This window comes from Pelobates fuscus, chromosome 7, assembly GCF_036172605.1.
Source record: "Pelobates fuscus isolate aPelFus1 chromosome 7, aPelFus1.pri, whole genome shotgun sequence".
Lineage (NCBI taxonomy): Eukaryota > Metazoa > Chordata > Amphibia > Anura > Pelobatidae > Pelobates > Pelobates fuscus.
In genome coordinates, this window is record NC_086323.1 from 138,902,297 (window position 1) to 138,926,307 (window position 24,011).

The 24,011-nt window shown below is 39.5% G+C and overlaps 1 protein-coding gene across 1 annotated transcript; it reads left to right on the forward strand.

Annotated features, from left to right (window-relative positions):
• Positions 1-1,608: 1,608 nt before the first annotated feature.
• HSD17B7 (hydroxysteroid 17-beta dehydrogenase 7) lies at positions 1,609-22,394 on the forward strand. The gene is made up of 9 exons (XM_063427522.1): positions 1,609-1,844; positions 4,092-4,295; positions 6,087-6,179; positions 6,481-6,595; positions 8,052-8,246; positions 9,750-9,854; positions 12,047-12,103; positions 20,446-20,544; positions 21,452-22,394. The coding sequence occupies exons 1-9, from the start codon at positions 1,810-1,812 to the stop codon at positions 21,545-21,547; spliced, it is 999 nt and encodes a 332-aa protein (XP_063283592.1). The 5' UTR covers positions 1,609-1,809; the 3' UTR covers positions 21,548-22,394.
• Positions 22,395-24,011: the final 1,617 nt, after the last annotated feature.

Here is a 24,011-nt window from a genome sequence, read left to right on the forward strand (position 1 = left end):
TTTTAACTTTATACTGTGACAATCCTCCATTTTGTCCTCCTAACCTGACTTCTTCAATCCTCCATTTTGTCCTCATAACCTAACTCGTTCATTTTAAAACTACCTTACATGACAGAATTTCCCAGCACATCTAATACAATAGACAAAGACTGTATTTTCTATAAAGACATGATTAACACAGGAATTGCTGACTTTTCCTTAGATTTGCAACATAGTATAAGTTGAAGGCCATGAGAACACAGTAGTAATGAAATGTTCTATTCATAAGAGACCTTGCACCTGGCCACGAGGCCTGAGATCACCGACCGTGTAAAATGACGCTCAAGACCCCTTGTCCCCCACCCGTGTCCAGAACAATCCCACCTCTTGGTGGGTGGACACGGGACTAACCACTTAGTTTTTTGAGCCAATTAATAATATTGATAGGTGGACACTAATCCCGACACTTAACAATTAATCCAATTAATGATGTTTATTTGCTGATATTCTAATAATCAATGATGACGTAAAATGTCTCTTAAAAGGACCTGCGCGTCCGCTTTTTAATCACTTGCCAATACATTTTCTCGAAGTTATTTTAACCTGAACCTTGTGTGTCAGACTTAATTACTTCAGCGTATATACGCAATTTAGTTTTATTGATTTGGACAGGAACAGATAGACATTTAAACATTTTGGTTTACTGCTAAAAAGTACCATAACATGTCCGCCATCTTGAATGCTTCGGCGTGAGTGTAACTTGTGGTGCAGTAGCACCGCGCGCCCTCAGCTTGTTGTGTAAACCCTCCTAGAGTAGATCAGCCCCACCCCCGTCCAGAGCAGGAGAAACGGGGCCCCAAACAGCAGCCGGAAATGCATTGAGTTGATGGTGCAACCTTGGTGCCAGTTTTTTTTATACAAATTGTGGTTTGGCTCACGCTAAATATTATTGTATGACAAAGAGGGGTGTCCAGTGTATCAATTCCAACATGACCACGACTGAGCTAGAATTTAGTTTAAATAGCATTGATTTGAAGGTGGCGTGCCCCCTTTACGTGGCAAATGTTACAGAAACAAGAGCCAATTTCAATGGGCCAGCTTAATTCATGTAACTAAGAACATTTGCTATTCTTTGTATTCTTTTCATTATTTATTATTATATCAGAAATATGGCTGGCATTAGAATAGTGTTTTAATCGAGTAATATGTAGAGTGCAGAGTTCACAATATTTACACACATTTTGAATGAATTAAACAGTCAGATGAATAATAACGTGGATCCATTCCTGAGATTGTATGACACCAGTCAGTAAAGGAGAACAGTACTGAGACAGCCCCCATGGTGCAATGCTGGCCAATGGAGCCCCTCATATATCAATCAATAAACTCCATTTCCCGTGATGCTCAGCCTATCTCGCAGTGCACCTCGGGAGATGTAGTTCTGAGAGCATTCCATACTATTTCCCGCAGAGAGGGGCGGTGCCTGCTTTATAATGTGTCGCTTTTGGTCCCCATTTCACCACACGGACCCCGAGGATGGACTGTTCCTATTGGCTGCCCGGGCACTAGTCATCGCCCATCGGCCGATTCTCGCCCCACAACCAGGATGAGGCCACGCCCCTCTCGTCATCGCCCTCGTTCCTTTCCCCGCCCCCTTTGCTATCTTCGCTTATGAATGGATTCGCCCCTTCTAAACATGTATATAACCTGGCGTTCTCAGCCACGCCCCCGACACTTTGCTCCGACCAATCACCTTGCAGGGTGCAGCGCTGGCCACTCTGTGTGTAGAGCTGTTCCTATCTCCTACCGCAGCCAGTGCCGGGAGCAGACATGCGGAAGGTCGTGGTTGTCACCGGAGCCAACAGGTTGGGAATAGCGGCTGCTACTGAGCATAGACCATGGGATGGACATAGGGAGACCCAGGGCTGTCATTGAACTACTGCTCCCATGATGCTCTGCCAGCCATAATAATGGAAAAGCATCACTGGGAGCTGTAGTCCAAAAGGATTAAACCTGGCAAAGCATCATGAGTTATGTCAGCAACAGATGGAGATTGATCCCAAATTGTCCTCCCCCTGGTATAATAACTCCAAAGTCCAAACCTGGTCTAATAACTCAATAAGAGTATATCTTGTTTATAAATATTCCTGCTATGGCTGTAGATTGAGCAGTGAGGGTGTATATATACTGTCTGTTACAATGTAATAAATTGCATTTTGCTTGCTGGGTAATCCATATGGATTTAATGTGGGGCTACCTCACCCCTCCCACCTTGTTATCTTGGACAGGTAACCTTGTTATCTTCGAGTTATATTCCAGCTCTTTGGAATGATTACATGGACAGGTATATATTTTTGTTCTATCTGACCTGTAGTTCCTGACCAGTGCTGCCCAGTAGCCTTCTTATGTGGCAAGATTCAATTGATGGACTGGTGTTCTAATTGAAGCATGTGAATGCTGTATACCGCAGTTGTATTTTTCATGTGCTACAAGTTAGCATGATGAAGTTAGTGTCCAGGGAAACCTGAGGGAACGGCAAATCCTATTCTTTATATGCAGTGCTATTTTGAAGTTAAGTGTGGAGACATGACCATGGATGTTGATTTTTGATCTAATTTATTATCTTGAAAAGTTTATTCACTAATGTCTCTTCATGAAACTCCTCAGTGCTGTTGAATTATATATTTTAGAATCCCTGCTGAACATTAGAGTAAGGTTGGCTTCAAAATTGTTGTAGTGTAGAGGTTTTTGATTTAGACTAAACAAATTCATACATTTGGCATCTTTATGTGGGAGAGTTATGTTACTCCAGGGTCTGAACGCAAAATTTGACCCTTATGCTTTTTAATGGGTTCCCATTGGTTGAACTGTCTGCAGTAAATTGTTTATATTTGCAACCTTATGTGTATAAGTTGGGTTCCTGTATTAAATAAGGTTAATCTGAGCTCGATTGTATGGGCAGTAAACTCCCCTCTTAATGTCCCTTAGCTTTAAACTTTCAGCTGGTTCAGAGACCAGCAGCAGCAGTGTCAGAGCTTCCACACACAATGCTTGTCTAACCACAATTCCAGTGAGCTGTTAGGATGGTGATATAGATGACTGCGCATGCTCTCCTCACTGTAATTGAGTCAGTTTGAAATGGTGGGCATATGCCTGGCAGCAGGTAACTGGATAGGCAGGGGATGCATAGCTTCCTTATGTGACTTGTGGTCTATCCCAGTACTTGGTGCAATACCTAATTGACTATCCTAAAACAATTATTTACTTATTATTTTTTTATAGACCAAAGGATGGACATCGGGAAATCCCAGACTGCCATTGAACAACTCCTTCCATGATGCTTTACCAGCCATAATGGTGGCAAAGCATAACTGGGAGTTGTAGTCCAAAAGGACTAAGCCTGGCAAAGCATCATGAGTTAGAAGTCAGCAATAGTTGGAGATTGATTTCCAAATTGTCCTCTCCCTGGTATAATAAATCAATAAGCGTAGATCTTCTTTATAAATGATGAACACTCAGAGGTCCTAGGGGTTCTGTGAAGCCACAGCCGTCACTATTCATTGACTGGAAAGCATCAGCTGATCTCTATCAACCAATGACTGACATTGTGTGCACTGAAAGTTGCACAGAATTTACACTACCCAGTCTGGAACTCTAGTTCCACCCCAGCGATGCTGCCGGCGGTGGAGAGGTTAAACTCCAGGCACCATGATCACTTCAAATCATGAAAGTGGTCATGGCGCTTTATTATAACTCTCACATTCTGCCCTGTCCCTATAAATGTAAAGGGATATTCCAAGCACCATAACCACTACAGTGCACATTAAATATATAAGCATTCTGTATTTTGTTATTCAGTACAACAATGTTCTTCGTTCCAAGTTCATAGGTGATTTTACTTATCGGCCGTTGATTTTTATGGACTTTGTTTATTAATTATCACGCTGTCTACTTTAGTCTTTTACTACCTGTAGTACAAGAGTCATTTAGCACTTTCCAAGCACTGATGACCTGGTATGAGTTGGGAAACCTTCCGAAAACATTGGTTCTCTGTTTGCCTTGTAAAATATAAAAGATCTGTATATTATAAATTGTTTTTAATTTATTTTCAGTGGCATAGGCTTGGCTCTCTGTGAAAGACTACTTTCAAAGGATGACCAGATTCGTTTATGCTTGGCCTGCAGAAACCTACAGAGGGCTGAGAATGCCCGAATGGCTCTTGCTTCCTCTCACCCATCAGCTGATATTAGTGTGCTTCAAATTGACGTAGGCAGTGTTAAATCAGTGTTACAGGGTGCAAAAGAACTAAAAGAAAGGTAAGCTTCCTGCATGTAACCATGTGCAGCTATAGGGATTGTCTTTTATACATCATATACCCACAATACAGTGTAATCTATCTAATACGTTTTTATATATAAATTTTCATGTTTTAATTGGCAGATATACATTTTTTTCTTCAATGTGTTTTACACATGTTTGTATTCTTTGGTTGATTCTTTGTTACTTTTATGTGTCCGTATTTGGTCAGTGTCAAGCAAGGTGAGGGAGGGTGAGTTTTGTTAAAGGAACACTATAGTCACCTAAATTACTTTAGCTAAATAAAGCAGTTTTAGTGTATAGATCATTCCCCTGCAATTTCACTGTCATTTAGGAGTTAAATCACTTTGTTTCTGTTTGTGCAGCCCTAGCCACACCTCCCCTGGCTATGATTGACAGAGCCTGCATGAAAAAAAAAATTGGTTTCACTTTCAAACAGCTGTAATTTACCTTAAATAATTGTATCTCAATCTCTAAATTGAACTTTAATCATACAGGAGGCTCTTGCAGGATCTAGCAAGCTATTAACATAGCAGGGGATAAGAACATCTTAATTAAACAGAACTTGCAATAAAGAGCCTAAATAGGGCTCTCTTTACAGGAAGTGTTTCTGGAAGGCTGTGCAAGTCACATGCAGGGAGGTGTGACTAGGGATCATAAACAAAGGGATTTAACTCCTAAATGGCAGAGGATTGAGGCTGCAGAGGGGCATGTTCTATACACCAAAACTGCTTCATTAAGCTAAAGTTGTTCAGGTGACTATAGTGTCCCTTTAATTGAAATGGAGAGATCTATCTACCAATATAATCTGTTCCTACACAGTGACATGAACCTCAAATCAACACATTGCTCACTTTTGATTTTGCAGTATGCAACTGTTCATGGTTATCCAGCAAGCTGAACACTTCTCCGTTGTTATTTGTGCTTGGTTAAAGGAACACTTCAAGCACCATAACCACAACTGCTGGATGTAGAGCTGTCAGGGCATCGTTGGCATCATAACTAAAGTGGGCTGTAGTGATTTATGGTGCTTCGAGTGTTATTTTAAATGCCTGACGAGAATCACATTTTTTAATGTGGATACTTGTTAAAAAGCAGATTTTAAAAACTGCAATCAATCTATTACAGCCGTTTATTTAAAGTATTTGCAGCACACTGGTTGAAATGCACATCTCTAAACTAAATCAGATTTACTTTAATATATTATATTAAAGGCATACTCCACTCACCATGACCACTTCTGCTTTTAGAAGTGGTGATGGTGTTAGGAGTCTGGATGTGCAGATTTCAGCTTGAAACATAAGTTATTGGCACTTTGTGCCGCAACTAGTAGCATCCCAGCAAGAGTGACTAACTTAGGCAGCCCGGAACCCTTTCCCTCTGCTCTTGCCGGCTAGGAGCGCACGCATGCACTCTGAGATGGTTAAATAGTCCAATCAAAGGCTTCTCCGTGACAAGCCTTTGATTGGACCTCCACTTGGCTCCTGTGATGTCAGCTGGGGCTCTGCCCAACAGCCCCAGGTGCCTCGCCCAAGCCTTGATAGTAAAATTTATTTTAAAATGCTTTTGGAGCAATTCATTTGAGAGTGACTTGAAAAATAATGCCAATAGGGCATTATTCTAAGCAAAACAAAAAAGGGTTGGAGAAATATAACAATATCCTAAATAGATATCCTTTTATAGCCTAAACCTGGGACTTAATGCTAAGATGGTTATGGTTATTGCATGTCTTATATTAAAAAAGAAGAATTTGAATTGCTATGTCTTTTTTGTATGTTTTTAATTAAAAGGTACAAGCGCATTGACCATTTATACCTGAATGCTGGAATAATGCCCAATCCGAGGATTTGCTTCAAAGCTTTAATCACTGGTTTGTTCTCCAGGTAAAGTATTTTTGTTTTAATAATTATATTTACTTATTGGCAAATGTACCAGCATCTATATTGAAGTGAGAAAAACTTTAAATCGTACAAACTAGTAAAGAGAGTAATACAAAGAAGCAGGGGACCAAAAGATCAGCACAAAGGGATTCTTTAAGAAGAAAATTGAAAACTAGACTAAAATGAAAGATGGTGGCGGGGATAGATATATTAGTGTTTCTCAACGTATATATTGTATGTACATTAGTTAATGTTATAATTGGTTTGTGACAGTATAAGTGAACTGGCTTTTGTATCATTGTAGGAATGTCATCAGTATGTTTGCCACAGGTGAGGGGCTCCTGACACAGGAGGACAGGGTGACTGAAGATGGTTTACAAGAGGTTTTTGAGACCAATGTTTTCGGCCACTATATTCTGGTACAGTTGATACACTTGCTCACCCAGTCAATATGCCATTTCTTCCTCTCTTCTCTATTTTAATATAGAATGTCTTTTTTTTTTTTTTTTTTTTTTTAAATGAGTGACTGAGATAAGAAAGTGATTGAAATCATCTGATTTCAATCAATGATTGGATGCATCTCTGTGAGGAGATGTTGATTTACCAGGGCTGTGTTTTGGCTTGTGCTGGCTGTGCCCCTGATCTGCCTCCTTGACAGTCTCAGGCAATCCTATGAGAAAGCATTGTTATTGGTTCAGAGAATCCCTTCTGATGAGGTCAGCCAAGCAAGCAGATCAGAGCCAGCAGCTGCAGACTGGAATAAAAGTAAGACTTTACTATATTTGGGGGGCTAGATGGTGTTTTTGACACTATAGGATCATGAAAACATGTTTGTGTTCCTGACCCTATAGTGTTCTTTTAAAAATGTTAATTGAACCTACATACTGCTTTGAAGTCATCTATATATTAAAATTCCTTATTGCATGTACATATTGACATCAACAAGCCTAGACATTAATGCAATTTTACTGCCCGTTTTAGTGCATAAAGCTTTGTCTAGCTAGTAGAATGCAAGAATGTTTGTTTATATTGAAGGTTTTTAGCTTTGTTGATTTCTTCACCATTCTTTATTTTGTACTCCTGTGACATATAAAAATGGAGTGAGTAACTGAAAAAATGTGGGAAAGAAAACTGTACATTATTTTAGCTTTAGTGAAGAAATAACTTTAACAATGACGGGTGTTGAATATTTTTATTCTGTACACATTGCTCACTTGAGGAGTTCCTTCTTGGAGAACTCAAAATGCCACTGGAAAGGGGATGTTTTTTAAAAAAAAATTTAAAAAAAATGAATCTTTCCCTAGTGTTTTCCATAACCACAAGTGCAAGAGTACTACTGTATGAGATGGTGGGGTCCACTCCGCTGAACGAGGGTGCCGTATTTTTTTGTGGGTCAAACATCCCGTACCCCATGTCAAGGACCCTTTAAACATTTGTAGTACGTGCCCAAACCATCTCTCCAATAGTCTCCTGCTTCAAAGGCAGACATGTTGGCTTGCCATTCATACACCATGAATAGAACCATAAGAAGGTATTGATCCTCCTTGTATGATGAGTGAAGTAGAACTTCGTATAACTCCAGAGCATAGTTTCACATAGTCCGAGTATGTAGAGTAAAAATATCATCCGGCCCTGTAATAACATTGCTTTCATGCTATCAGAGTTTCTGGTCAAGTACCTAGACTACTTTTCTACATTACAGCTCTGCGGCATTTGTTGGCACTTTATAAATAATATTTTCCCCTGTGCAGTGTATGTAGATCTGTTCTTATTGCTGAATACTTCATTGAAATATAGTTTTATATACTAAAAGGCTGAATGGAACTGTTAAGTTTTGATTTAAGTGAACCACTTAAATATTTCTCCCCCCTCCAGATTAAAGAAATTGAGCCTCTTTTATGTAATGTGAACAATCCTTCCCAAGTCATCTGGACATCTTCTAGCAATGCAAGAAGGTCTGCCTTCAGTCTAACAGATTATCAGCATTCTCAAGGCCAGGAATCCTACAGCTCCTCCAAATATGCTACTGATCTGTTGAGCGTTGCTTTAAATAAACATTACAACAAGCAGGTTAGTAGCGTTAGGTGTATTTTTAGAATACCATTAGAATTTCTTCTTTTTTTTAAATCTATTTTATATAATCTTTTTCAAATTTAGCAAATTACTTCACAATCCTGTTTTTAGTACAGGCACCGCAAGGGCAAAAATTGCAAACTGACAGGTGCAAAAGACAGACCTTATAGCAATGATTGACATATGGAGGAACCCAGTTGCAGGATATGGAGTGAATACTTCATATGGTTCATTTTAAATTTATCTCCTTAAAGGGACACTCCAGGCACCCAGACCACTTCTGCTCATTGGAGTGGTCTGGGTGCCAACTCCCACTACTCCTAACCCTGCAAGTGTAATTATTGCAGTTTTTTATAAACTGCAATAATTACCTTGCAGGGTTAACTCCACCTCCAGTGGCTGTCTATTAGACAGCCACTAGAGGGAACTTCCTGCTCTATAGCACAGGAAACCTGTGCTAGAGCGTCGCTGGACGTCCTCACGCTGTGTGAGGACCTCCAGCGTTGCTCAAATCCCCATAGGAAAGCATTGAAATTCGTTTTCAATGCTTTCCTATGGGGAGACGTAATGCGCATGCGCGGCATTGCCGCGCATGCACATTAGGTCCCCTCGGCCGGTGGGCGGGATCAGTCTTGCCCACCTGCCGACGGAAGAACAGGGAGGAGCGTCGCGGAGGAGAAGACGGCGCCGCTGCCTCAGGTAAGTGACGGAAGGGGTTTTCACCCCTTCAGTAACCGGGGATTGGTGGGTGGGAGGGAGAGGGACCTTCCAGTGCCAGGAAAACGGATCGTTTTCCTGGCACTGGAGTTTCCCTTTAAGTACATACATGTTCAAGGAAAACATCTGGAACCATAACAACTTAATCAGAATGAGGTTGTTATGGTGTCAGGAGGATCTTTGCTTCCAATTTGCAGTTAGTCTTCTTTCTTCAAAGTCTTCATTCCAGCTCAGTTTAGCTCTGCCCCTGTCCTTCTGCTTCTCTGAGATTCTTCAAACAGGAAGTCGCTGACTGCTTGGTTGAGAGAGTCAGCTGATGCTCTAAGCCAATCCATAGCTCCCCATTCACAAAACTACTTGAGAAACGTATGTTGTCTTTTTGTCAAGCTGTTTTTTATGAATGGGAAGCTACTGACTGGCTGAGAGTGTCAGCTGACCTTCTCAATAGTTTAACCTCTAAAGGTAAGGTGGCACCCCCTGGTTCCATTGCAACTTAATTCCCATTTAAGTTATGGTGCCCAGAGGTTCCAATTTAAATATAAAGAATAAGTAAATGTTCTATTAGAAATCCGGGAAGTGACATTTTCACCTTTTGAGCTTATGATTGTCTTGTGCTGCTTATAGTGTTTCCATAATTTTTTTTTATTTTTTTTACTTTATTTATTTTTTCTTATTTTAGTTGGTAGTACACTCTTATTACCATCCTTCAGGAAAGTTTATCCTTCATCCATTAGTGATTTTCCAATTATAGTGTTTTTTTTTTCTTCTTCTTTGACTTTTCAGGGCATGTATTCCAGTGTGGTGTGTCCGGGTCTTGTTATGACTAATCTCACATACGGGATATTACCACCTTTCTTCTGGATGTTTATAATGCCCATTATGTGGCTGGTATGTAGTTTGTGTTGCGTAACCATTCACTGACTTGTGTTTGATAATAAACGTATTTTATGACCTGTATTAACTTGGTTACTGTACTAGCAGTTTGTGCATATATGGAACGCATGATTATACACTTTTTAAAAATGTTATAGTTGTATAATTTAATTGTATAGATATACTTTTTTGTGGCGATTAGAGGATCACCATAAGCACTGTGGTACACTGTAATCGTTATAAAGGAGTGTTTCAGGGTTTTTTTTGTTTTTGTTTTTTAACTAAAGTAAGAAATCAAAGTAAATTTAAACTTTAACCCCTTAAGGACACATGACGTGTGTGACACGTCATGATTCCCTTTTATTCCAGAAGTTTGGTCCTTAAGGGGTTAAGGCCAAAGTAACCAAACTGAAAGCAGTCCAGCTATTTTGACCTTAAATGTAAAATTTACTTTAAATTCTCACATTAGTGAATAATTTATTTATTTAGTTTTTTTTCATCCACGCCAAAATCAGGAGCACTTTGTGACCTGCATTGCCTGCACACCTGCTCTTCGTTCACATGTTTGTTTTTTGTTTTTTTTCTTCTTCTAACTATCCTCTTACAATTTTTAACTTTACTTGTAGCTACTTGCCGAAGTTATTTGTAGTTTAGTAGTTACTTGTGTAAGCAAATATCTCTAAGTAAAAACGCTTCTATTTTTTTGTTATGAAATAATTTTGTGCTTGGCACATTTTTTTATTTTTTATTTTTTTTTAATCACAAGATGATCACAGTATTTATTCATGTGGACTTTCTCTTGTGCATCATTTGTTTTCTAAGAACTGCTTTTCTTAGATGTTGAGGAAAACTGTCAGATGGCATAACTCCCATTATATATTTACACTTTGGCCCAGACTGATTCAAAGTTAGAACAAGAAAATGCAAGTCTATTCAATAAAATCCTTGATATGCCTCTCTCTTATTAAAGTGACGCAGTTTCACTTTCCAAAGTCAGATGTAATTGGAACCATTATCCTACTTCACTGGATTGGTACAATTCTTCTCTCCAGTGTAGGTGTGGCCAAAATATAGATGACTCTAATAAGGCTATAGGTCTAATTCTTAGCCACTCCAGATACTTGTATATAGTGGGTGTAGCTCTTGGTAACTAAAGAGTCAATACAAGCCATGTTCAAGCTACAGGGGACCATTTCACATTGTCTCCAGACAGACCTTTACTGGACATACAACATAAACTGGTTAAGCATCATGGGACTTGTAGTTGATCGCCAACTAGGTTGTCTACCTTTTATGTACATTTCTACCCAGAAGGAACAATTTCTGTTTATGGCAATTGCTGTATGTTTATAAAACAGAACATTAAAACATTGGGCTAGCTTCAGATTTGACTTTTTATTTGCTTCATTTAACTTTCACCACTCTATCAAAGCGTTACCCAGGTGTAGAACATGTTGGTGGTTTTGTTTTGTTTTCTCCCTTACTTTCTCCTAAGTAACTTGGGATCTTTTTCACGTCCCTAGTCTCTCCCTGATTCCTTGGTTGCTCTTTCTAACCATACAGTTCTGTAGCTGATAGCTGTACCGGATTCAAACATTGAATAAAACAAACCCAAATTTTTTTTTATTTTTTTTTATTTCTCACCTGTTCTAAGTCATAGTATTGCCTTAAATCCAGGACCCTTTGAGGTACAAACAGAACACCATAACTAATGTCAGAGTAACTTGATACATTAGAAGCAGTTGGAACTGTCAATAATTTTTACATTTCCCAGCTGATATAAGATGCAGTTTCTGTAATTAGATTGCTTAAAAAATAATAATAAAAAAAAATAATTAAAGGGACACTATAGCCACCCAGACCACTTCAGCTCATTGAAGTGGTCTGGGTGCACACTCCCAGGTCCCTTACCCTGCAAAGGTAAATATTGATTTTTTTTTTTATAAACTGCAATAGTTACCTTCTAGGGTTAACTCCACCTCTAGAGGCCATCTACCCGACAGCCACTAGAGGTACTTCTGGGTCATTAGGCAACTTTTGAGGGCATCCAGCGTCTTGCACAACCCCATAGGAAGGCATTATACATTCTTTCCTATGTGGGAAATACTAATGCAACCCTTTGTGCACCATGGAGGGCTGTGAGGGAGGGCTAAATATATTTTAAAATCTTTATTATAATGTGTTAATTTTATTTTTCATTTCCACAGATCCGTTTGTTCACAAACTCATTCACTATCTCCCCATACAATGGTGCTGAAGCCCTGGTAAGTTGGAAAAATAGATTTTTGTTTTGTGACTCTATTTATTTAATAAAACTCCAAATTGCTCTTATTGTATTCCCAGTAAGACCGTTTAAGGTAAACATGTGCCCTGATGCACATGTATATACAGTCCAGTCCATAAGTATGTGGACATTAACACCGCTTTTGGCCTGTTTGAAAAGGAATCATGACTAAAGTGGTTATTTACAAAGAACATGCAGCTGAATTGCAAAGTTGAGAAGGAAAATGCCAAATTTGATGCAAGATTGCTTTTCGGGCATGCATTAATAACCACGAGGAATAATTCCCCTATTAAAGATTTATTTAATCAAGCTGGGGTGATGAGAATTGTGAACTATTACACTAAAAAGTCTCCTTAAAATTAAGCAGTTATAAAAAGTCTTATGGAAAATAGACCAGTAAGGATGTATACTATGAAACCATGTTTTAACTTAAATTTGTAGAATCTTCATTGTAAAGTGTACTCATTGCACATGAATAAAACTTCATCTAAACATTTCTGTAGCCAGATTTCCTAGCAAACGCATAGATGAAATGTTATTCAAACATGCATTACTAAAGTATTTTTCTTCACACATGGAGTAACAGAATTGATGTGCCGTTATTCTTGGCATTGTGGGGTTTGGAACTTGCCTGGAGTGAGGTGGGTGTGTGTGAGGCCACTTCATCCACTTGTTCATACTGTATAGTGAAGAAGCAAACTGTGTGTGTGTTGTATACTTTGTATCTCTACTACTCCGTAATATCATGTGAAGTTGTCATCCACAAGGTTTTGCGGATGACTTAACTGGTTCATATTAATTTGCATGCTTTTGTTTGCAAAAGTTTACGTTTTGTTTTGTGTTTTCCGGTTAATGGACTTTAAAATAGAAAAAAAAAATCGGTTGTTACATAGTTACATAGCTGAAAAGAGACTTGCGTCCATCAAGTTCAGCCTTCCTCACATATGCTTTTGCTGTTGATCCAAAAGAAGGCAAAAGACCCAGTCTGAAGCGCTTCTAATTTTGCAACAAACTAGGAATATTTACAAAGTTTATATTTATAATTGGGAGGTGGTGAAGCATTGGTTAGTGAATGTGGCCCTTGCTTTCAATGCCTGAGTCTTTTTTTTTTTTTTTTTTTTTATGTATGTTGGATTAACCAGAGGTATGTCACACTGTAGTGACACAAAGAATGCCAGCCTAATATTACTGTGATCTCATTATGCTTCAATTTAAAAACTCCGTGTATTTCTGGTTTTACTTGTCCTCCCCTCCCTTTTACAAGGATAGTCTCTGTAATGTGTAAATTAGTTTAGTTGGCCTATTTTTCTTCATATAATTTTCTTTATTTCTTCCTTTCTTCCTTTCAAAGCCGCCTTCTGCTACCCTGCAGAGTTACCCCCTTTACTCCAATAACACAGCTGTGATATGTCCTCGCATATAGCCGTATTAATCTGAGAGTATGCAGTTAGTGAGTTCCAGGTCATCTTTTAGTTTTCTATTGTACAAAGAGGACAGGTGACATGCACGTGTTATAAACTCCTGCTGAGTTGGTTAAGCCCTACCATGCTACAGATGCAGAGAACCTTAAGAAAAACAAAACCAACTAATTTTTTTTTTCACTTCTTAAAGCAGGCTTCCCCAAACTCCAGCCCTTCAGATGTTGCTGAACTACAACTCCCATGATTCTCAGCCTATCTATTTCATTCATAGAATCGTGGGAGTTTTAGTTCAGCAACATCTGGAGAGCCGGAGTTTGGGGAAGCCTGTCTTAAAGGAACACTATTGCGTTAGGGCTGCAAACCGGTTTTAATAATTACCTAATGCTATAGTGCCTCTATCCCTAGTTGTATTAAGGTTTTAGGTCCCTCTCCCTTCCAATAACAATGATTTTACTCACTTTATCACTTTTTTTTTTTTTTTTTTTTTTTTATTCTTTTATTTTTCGGTTGACAGAATTGACAAGTTCACAGATGTTGCACAAAAGGTGTTGTGTGGGCTTATGCAAAAGCCAAAGTGCAAACAGTTCAAAATTAAATTGTGATACAGAGAGGTATATACAGGTAGAGTAGTTATCTGGTAATGCAACATAATTTTTTCGTGTGCAATTCTGTTCTGTCGAGTTTCTAAACATTTTAAACAAACCAAAACAAATATAAACCCGTTTGAGCGTACGGTCATGTTTCCTTGTTGTAGCACAAGGAACAGCAACTAAAATTTAAGGGGCGAGAGGGGATTAAACTCAGTTTGAGGGTAGAGTGTGCTTTGGGGGGGAGCGAGTAGGCGTCCCTGACCTGTGGGTTGTGTAGTTTGTCGGTGTTGACCCAAATTGTGATTCTTCATTTAAGACTAGCCAAGTCATGTAAGTGTACCAAGACAGGGAATCGAGTAAAGGTTGAATCATCTTACTGCATAATACAAATCTCAGATCTGGATTGCCTCTCGCCCGTGATGAATGTATCACTTCGCGTATCTCCAAATTTATCCACAGAAGCCGACCGCGACTCAGTTCTCACACATACCAGTGTCAATCCCATAAATCACTTGGTGCCCAAGGGACTTGCAAGCAGTTGTGATCCCTCATGTACTGACAGAGCTAATAATTATCTTAATGTTTTACTATCTTTTCTTTTCAATTTCTTTTAGGGGGGAGAGGGGTAGATTTGGTTTGGAGTGTAGTGTATGATGCTTGGTCTCGAATCGTTCCGGTTCCCTTTTTTTTTTTTTTTTTTTTTTTTTTTTTTTTTTTTGGTGGCGGTGGTGGGTTCCATGAGCCACAGATCCCATATTTTGTTACAGTGTGTTGTGGTGTCATAAATGAGCGCTGATAAACTATCCATTGACCTGGCTTCGTTCATTTTCTTCTTTATGTCAGTGAGTGACGGGATTGTGGGTGCACCCCAGTGGGAGGCTATAGCTCTCCTAGTGGCCAAGGCCAGTTTGGCTAGTAGTTTTTTATGAGCTCGTGGTGTATCTTCTAGCGGTTTAGATAGTAGCCACAGCCACGGGTCCCTTGGGATGGTGTCGTGTAGGACTCTTGAGGCCAGGGCCACTATGTCTGTCCAGATTTGTGTGATATATGGGCATTCCCACCACATGTGGTAGTACGTTCCTTTTTGGCCGCACCCCTTCCAGCATCTATCCGATGTGGAAAGCCCCATTTGTTTTTGTTTTAGCGGAGTGTGGTACCAGCGCATCAGGGTTTTGTATGCCTGCTCTTTATGTGTGACGCATATCGTCACCGTCACTGTGGCTTCCCAGATTGCTGACCGGTCTGTGGGGGGTCCCAGATCCCTTTCCCATGCTATGACGTACCCTGGTGGTCGGGTCCCTGTCGTTTTGAGCAGTTGTGTGTAGGTTGTGGAGATCTGGCTTTTTGTATGGGGGCATGGATACATGCCTGCTCAAAGGCGGTGAGGGGTGTAAGGCCAGCTTGTTTATATGTAGGGGTATCCAGGAGGTTTTTGATTTGCAGGTAGCGGAAGAAGTCATGTGTGGTGAGTGGTCTGGTTTGAGGCAAGTCCGTGAACGCAATGATTTTTTGGTTCCGGAAGAATTGATATGTCCTGACGAGGTCATTGTCTTCATAGTGAGCGAAGTCTTTTGGGGTCATGCGCAGTGTGAAGTGTTCGTTTCTCAGGATTGGTGTCAAGGGCGAGAGGTTTGAGGTGAGTGCATGTTTTATGGAGAGTTTGTTCCAGAGTGTAATGGCGGTGTCGAGTGCTGGTGTGGTCACCTTATCACCTTTTACCGGTGCCAAGACTGCATATTGGCACTGCTCACATTTTCGCTTCCCAAAACGTCATTGAGGAGGTATGGACCCCTCCATGATGGTCTAATCCAGTAGTCCTCAAACTTTTAAACAGTGTGCCAGTGTGTCCCTCAGACACTGTTGGGGGCCAGACTATAGTTTGAAAACAATTTAAACAAATTCCTATACATATGGAAACTGACACATAGACATATACAGACACACACTAACATACATACAGACCCAAACCTGCATAAGGACACACACACACGCATACTGACACACATCATACACACACTGACATACACAGCTAATTTTTCGTACTTTTTTTTTTTTTTTTTGGTTGGCTGTGGCTGATGGGAGTTGGCGTGGCTCTAACCTCCTCACAGCCTGTCTTTCTTCCCTCCTACAGTGAGGGAGCTGGGAGGAAGTGACCACCGGCCGTCACTTCCTCCCAGCTCTACTTTTTTTTTTTTTTTTTAAAGGGACATGGTCGTGCTATTGAAGATATAGGGCCCATCGGGTGGCCCTAAATGCTTGGGCCGGGTTCAGGACCCTGGCAGGCCCACGGGCCGTAGTTTGATGACCCCTGGTCTAATCCAATGCTTCTGATAGAGAATTGGGTACCTGATGCGCCCATTCATGCTTCCCCATGTATTTATTCAGTCAGTATAACGCCACTTGAGGTGGATTTATTTATGTAACGTAAACAGTGCAGTTTAAAAAGCCTTACATTGCAAGGTTAAAAAGATAGACGCTGTACCCACACCACTTAATTTAGATAAAGTGGTCTGGGTGACTAAAGGCTACTAGTCCTCCACTACCAGTCGGACGTAAAAATTACTTGCCACTGAAAGCCTAGAGGGGCAATGACATAATCACCATGAATGAGTCGGAATTTTGAGACCTGTTATTGATATAATAAAGTACAGCCTGTAGCACGTGGGTTTTTTTTTTGTTTTTTTTAAGACTGTTGCTAATCATTAATTCTTTGTGTTTTGGCATGTTACGTAATGCTTCATACTACAATTATGTGACCTAAATAAAAACCAGGGATCTGATCATATAAAAAAACTTAGAACCACTACAGTGCCAGGAAAATACTCGTTTTCCTGGCACTATAGGGTCATTAGGTCCCCTCCCGCTGGGCTGTAGGGGTTAAAACCCCTTCAGCCACTTACCTTTCTCCAGAGCTGGGCTCCCTTGGCGCTGGGGAACTCTGCCGACGTCAGATCCGAATGCGCGGCAAGAGCCGCACGTGCATTCAAGCCAACCATAGGAAAGCATTACTCAATGCAGTGAGACAGCCCCTAGAGCCTGGATTAACCCTCAGCTGCAGGGTTAAAGGAGCACTATAGGGTCAGGAACACAAACATGTATTCCTGACCCTATAGGGTTAAAACCATAATTTGGCCCCCTCATGCCTCCCTAAAAATAGTAAAACGTACTTGTATTCAAGTCTGCAGCTGTAACTCGGCATGCTGTTTGCCTCAGAAAAACAAGCTGTCTGCTGACCTCATCAAAAGTGGTGGCCTGATCCAATCTCAATGCTTCCCCATAGGATTAGCTGAGACTGACAAAGAGGCAGATCAGGGGCAGAGCCAGCACAATTTGAACACAGCCCTGGCCAATCAGTGAAGTTATCGCTAGGCTGTAATGTAAACACTGCATTTTCTCTGAAAATACAGTGTTTACTACAAAAAGCCTGAAGGTAATGATTCTACTCACCAGAACAAATTCAATAAGCTGTAGTTGTTCGGGTAACTTTAAAAAAACTTGAGGGACATGGCACCCAGACCACTTAATTGTTCCTTTTAACCCCTTAAGGACCAAACTTCTGGAATGAAAGGGAATCATGACATGTCACACATGTCATGTGTCCTTAAGGGGTTAAACAACCTCTGAATGGAAAATACTTTAAATAATTTGCAGTTGTACAGTCAGACATCCTTTCAATATGTATTTTGTTTTTGTGTACGAACACAGCCTTTAATATCCTCTCAGATGACATTGATTGATGTGATCATCAAGCTCATGAGACAGTTGTTAGACTTGTGATTATCAAAGTGATGTTATGTTCTGGGCATTTTTTGTAGTGTGATATTTTAGGAGTTAAGTATTTGATGTATGAGTTAATATTACTTGCCAATTAAATGATAATAGCATAATATTGAGTCACTGTCCATTTACTGAGTAAACAAATACAAGGAATAACTGGGATAGGCCAAGTAGGAGAAGCGAGAAACTAAATAGGAAGATTCCCGGGCCATATACACAAGCCAATGGTGCCACAGTTCAGTGTATTTACTAGACCTCAGCTGTAAAGAAGCACTGTGAATTTCCATATTATAGATTTTCTCAACTATAGATATCAACTGCTGGAGAGTGGTTAAAGCTAATCCAGAGGAAAGAAACCCTTCACCTTAAGTAGGTGCTTTTGTGAGCGACTTTTTTTATATTGTGAAATCTGAAGGGGAGATAAATAAGTGCACCATTGCCTCTGGTTGAAATGAGAGACCTAGACTGACTATCTTCTCAACCGCTGCACGTATTTCCTCCTAATAGGGAATGACCATGACCACCAAATATAAAGTGATGTCCCGATAACCCCATGACATCTCCAGTCCTTTACAGAATTTTCGCCTGAAATTTTAGGCAAAAGTCAAGGAGTTGGTGGTAAAGGAATGAGCTCTCATGAGCCGAAGTAGAAAAAATAAACTAATTTAAATTGACTAGAGAGCGGGATCTACCATGCCTATGTCCCAACCCATAAAACAAACTTAGGCTGAGCAATAGAAAAGGAACTAATTCTCAAATGTAATCGGATCTTTGAGTGCCAAGGTAATGTTTAATTTGAAAATATTGTAGCCTATGGAGAGTAAATTGGGCTCTGAGCTAATATCAAAGTGAAGGAAGCAGGCCAATGGATGAGCTTGTATCACAGCTCATCATACAACAATTTATCTGGAAAACCGAAAGAAGCTAGGTACATTCTCTCAGGGAACTCCGGGTTTAACATGGTGGGAAAACTTGAATATTGACAAGAGTCCTTTATCTTGTGGAAGAATGATACTAGTGCATATGGTATAGTGGGTCTTAGTGAGGAGGCATGTGCCTCAGATCAAGGTAAGGTATGAGGTGATCAATCTGACACTGCCAACTCTAGGAGGGTTCACTGTGAGAGGAGCGGAGTACAGTGCCAATTCACTAGTCTCCACAAATGATAATACGCAGGGAACCCCATCTCACTCTGGGACCGCGACCCTGCCAAACAAATCTGAGAAGTGCAGACAAAGTGGAAATGGGAACACAAGGTACCTAAAAGCAGTGTAGTTTTAAAGTAAATGCAAGACCATGGGAAGAAAATTAATCTTAACCCCGTTAAACATTTCAAACCAAGATATACTAAAGATCTCATAACCCAGGGCTCATTAGTCAATCTTCCATGAAGACCAGAATATCTGCTGGGTAAGCTTGGCCGACAGCACTAGTCAGTCAAATGACGAGATATTTCATTTTCTACAAGCACCACTGCCCAAATACAATACAATAAAAAGAAAACCACTGTTTAGTAGAGAAACCTGTATACATATAATTGTGTGTGTGTATATATAAAGCCTTTATAAGCATCCAGCTATAGAAACCTAGTTTTCAATAGATCATTCATACCATTATTTTGTCCTGTATCCCCAAGTCTTCATTTTTTAAATTGGATTTTTATATGTTGACAATTGTCATAATTTTGTATTTGAACAGGTTCAGTGTAGCATATTGAACTATGCAGTTTCCTGCATATTATGCAAAACTGAATTTTCAATGTGTGTTTTGATCATTTTAAATAAGGAAATACTTGGTTTTGATTGGCATTTTGATAATGGAGTCAAGCAGTTCAGACAATAAGGTTTTCCAGAGGTGGCATAGAGTCAAACTCCACTCAGAGAGCTGGCGATCTGCTATCTTAAAACTTCACCAGATGCCATTGTTCATAGGACTGCATTAATGTTTATAAACACTAAAAATTCACTTTTTTTTTTTTTTCTAGCTTTTTTTAAGTTGGGTTGGGATGTATTATGAATGGGTATCACTATAGTAGTTATAGTTGGCCTTGTCGCCCCTGATGTTGATGAACTACATTTGCTTTTGTTGCCCAATCAACCGTTAGCAAATGCAGTCTTTGCTTCCCTATAGATTGGAGTATGAATACACATAGCCAAGTGCCAGTCTAGTTCTATTTCCCATGATGCTCCAACATCTGGGGTGTCACTTTGTTTCTCGATAAACTGTTTCCTGAAAATGTAGTTGAGGAGTTTGGCCTTTTTTTTTTTTTTTTTTTTTTTTATCACAGAATTGCCAAGTTAATAAACTTTTTAAATATTAATGAGGATACACCATGTGTAATGGTGGGGCCTTTAATTCTATACTATGAAGTATAGTGCTGCATGACTCTAATGACTCTATTGTGCTGCAAGTCATAAATAAATAACACTTTACTGTCTTCTAAAATTCAAAGCATCCTGAATGTTTCAGTGCGTCAATGGAAGCTGTTCTCCTCAAGATGTTTGTAATTCTTAATAAGTACCTTGTTCTTTCAGCTATGGCTGTTTAGTAGGAAGACCGAATCTCTGGACTCGCGTGCAAAATATCACAGCTGCACATCTGGCCTGGGTAACAATTATGTTCAATCGTATAAAGTGAGTATTTACTATTTCTTATGTGTGTAAAACATCCACTTGTATGCAATTCATTTTCCTGTACACTTTTTTTTTTTTTTGGTAGCAAATGCATAGATTGTAAACAAAAAAGAAAACACTGCAAATAAGGAATATAAGCTATTTATTTTTTTTAAATAAAAAAATGCAAAAATTAAACTTGTCGTGATAAAACTTAATTTTAGCTTATATTTGGTAAGCCTTCTTAAGTTTTTAATTATAATTGGGAGTTAGGAGGAACCAAAGTGTCTTTAACTTTAGAACAGGGGTGCCCAAAAGGTAGATGCCCAGATGTTGTAGAACTACAACTACCATGATGCTTTGCATGCCTTTAGAATGACAAAGCATCATGGAGGTTGTAGATTTATAACATTTTGGGCACCCCTGCATTAGACTAAACACAAGTACTCTTCACTAAATAAAACAACTATTATCAGGATATTCATGATAGCTAGAACATTACCATAGTAGAAATAAACAAGGCGTGACAGAACTAGTGCAGTTCCTAATTGAGCCTTCAACTTTGGTGCCTTTTTAAACACAGTCTGCAGCATATCTAAATCACATAACCATAGGGGTGCTCAGGAACCAAAAAGGAATACAAACTCTATAGTGTTCCTTTTAATGAAAAACAATAGAAAAGAAATGCACACTTGTACCCCACAATATAACACCTTGTATTATTGCTAGTTGAGATTTGTATTTGGTAAATTAACATCAAGATTCCTCACAACTTAAAATTATTGTTTATTATGTCATCTGATGAGCTCACTGATTGTTTTCGCTGTTGATATTATCCAGCTAGCAGAGCTTTGGTTAAGCAAACTCTGTGTTTGACCTCTATTTTCTATTGGCCTATCATTCAACTAATTGATCTTTTCCCTTTCAGATGGACGTTGATGAAGAAAGCAGTGATGTGCTCTATCGAAAGCTGCTTGATCTAGAGAAACAAATTCGCAAGAAAATTACACCTGAAAACAAGTAGAAATACGAAGAATCGTGAACATCCTCTAAAACACATAAATGATGTATTATGGCATCTATTCACTAAACCAGTGATTGACTGGGGGATTGGAAGTTTATAGACCTCAGATGGGTTGGCTGCCTTCCTCAATTTAAATATTTGAGAAATAATTAATTCATCTGAGTAGATCTTTATTGACATTAGGTATGAGCATTTTGGGTATGAACTTATAACTGGAGACATTCGTAATTATCGGTAAAAAAAAAAAATCATTCAGGTTTATAAATTTCTGTTGTATCTTATAAAATAAACACTTGATCAGCCCTGGTCTAACACGCAAGACATGTTGTTCACAATGATTTTTGGATGGCCCTGAAGTAGTTTTTAAAATAAATGGATCAGGCCAATTCAATAGTATGTTAACGTAGTGGTTGTGTTTTTTTTTATTTATAACTATAATGCTTATTTGATATTTTATGTTGTATTTTGTAGTAGCAGCGGTTTCCTTTCTATTAATGTGTGAGTAGAGGGAGTAACAATAGCCATTAACCGATACTTGGTGTCAGCTAGAGACTGGTTTCTGTGTTTTTTGTTTGTTTGTTTTTTCTCTCTGAGACTTGGTTACGCTGCAGTTTTTTTGGGCTGCCAGCGGCACAGGCTTCTGTTCCTTCTTACTATGGGAGAAAATCTGATCTCTATTCCTCAGAGCTGCTGCAGGAGAGCAATAGGGGCTTAGTGCTGCAAATACTGGAATGCAGTGCTACCAGGGAAGACGGGCCAATCAGACTACTTAATCGCATAGCATCATCATTCCCAGGGCACAACTGGCCTGCTTTGTGCAGTACTGGCAGTCACCCCCAGATGGCAGCCCTGCTTCTTTTACCTCCTTTATTGGGTATGACAAATTACGCATTGTGAGCCTGAAATATTTGTGAAATAAGTTTTAAAAATACATGAAATTGTTCCTGAATACAGCTGGTACACAGAACACGGTAATCGGGTAAAAACAGCAATATATTCACATGCATGTAATTAGAAATCTAAGATGACTAAGCGGGAGGGGGGAGTTACCAACTTTAGGAATCTCTTCTCCCCTCCACCCCCTTAAATGATAAATATATTTGTAAATATGTCAGATCTATCAAAATAGCAGTCTGGCCAATTCTCATCTGATAAACCCTATCAAACAGAGGGGGATAACATGTCTTCACACTTCAAAAATGGTCGATACCTCTGGATTTAGGCAAGAGCTAACTAAATAACTGGATAATCTGACCCAATCTAACAAATACATAACAAACTTAATTCAACTTTTTTCTGTTTTGTTGACTGGGAATGATGACAGGTTAGCATGCTCTCAAAATTATTGCCAATATCTGCCATTCCATGTTGGATCTATTGGGGGGCAGAAAAAACAACTTGATCATACCTTATCCAAGATCTAACCAGATCTAATGTTTTTACTTTCTTAATGTTTAAATTAAGGGGACAGACCTGTCAGAGGTCACATGAATGTGTGCGTCTCAGGTTCATTTTATCATGTCCTTTATTAGCCTGGGAGGGTGGAAAAGAAGGGCAGGGAGGCAATTTAATGGGAAGGCAGACATGATGATTGTGTGCTGCAGCCTCAAACCATTCTTCTAAATGTTAAAGGGACACTATAGTCACCAGAGCAACTACAGCTTATAGTATTTGTTCTGGTGAGTAGAATCATTACCTTCAGGCTTTTTGTAGTAAACACTGTCTTTTCAGAGAAAATGCAGTGTTTCTCATTGCATTAACTTTATTGCTCATCAGACAGAATCATATTTACAATATGGCTAACACAATATTAAAGGGACACTGGTCACCAGAACAACTACAGCTCATTGTAGTTGTTCTGGTGAGTATAGACCGTCCCTGCAGGCATTTTCATGAAAACACGGTCTGTCTTTTCAGAGAATAGGCAATGTTTACATTAAAGCCTAGAGACTCTTCCAGTGGCCACTCCTCTGATGGCTACTACAGGTGCTTCCTGGGGCAGTGCTGCACAGTGTGACTGACATTCAGTGTTTCCAACCTCCTGCATGGAGACACTGAACTTTCCTCATAGAGATGCATTGATTTAATGTATCTCTATGAGGAGATGCTGATTTTTCCAGGGCTGTGTTTGACTTGTGCTGGCTCTGCCCCTGATCTGCCTTCTTGACCGTCTCAGCAAATCTAATGGAAAAGCACTGTGACTGGCTCAGATGATCCCCTCTGATGTTGTCAGCCAAGCAGACAGATCAGGGGCAGAACCAGCAGCTGCAATCTTGAACAAAATATTTTACTATATTTAGGGGGGCTGCTAGATGGTGGTTTTAACACTATATATAGGATTGGGAATACATGTTTGTTTCTTTAAACTAGCAGGAAGTGTTCAGGTGTATTTTAGTAGCTTGCTGGAGGATTGAAGCAGCAAGCAGGAACTGTACCAGGCCTTTGCTAGCCGGTACTGTGTGGG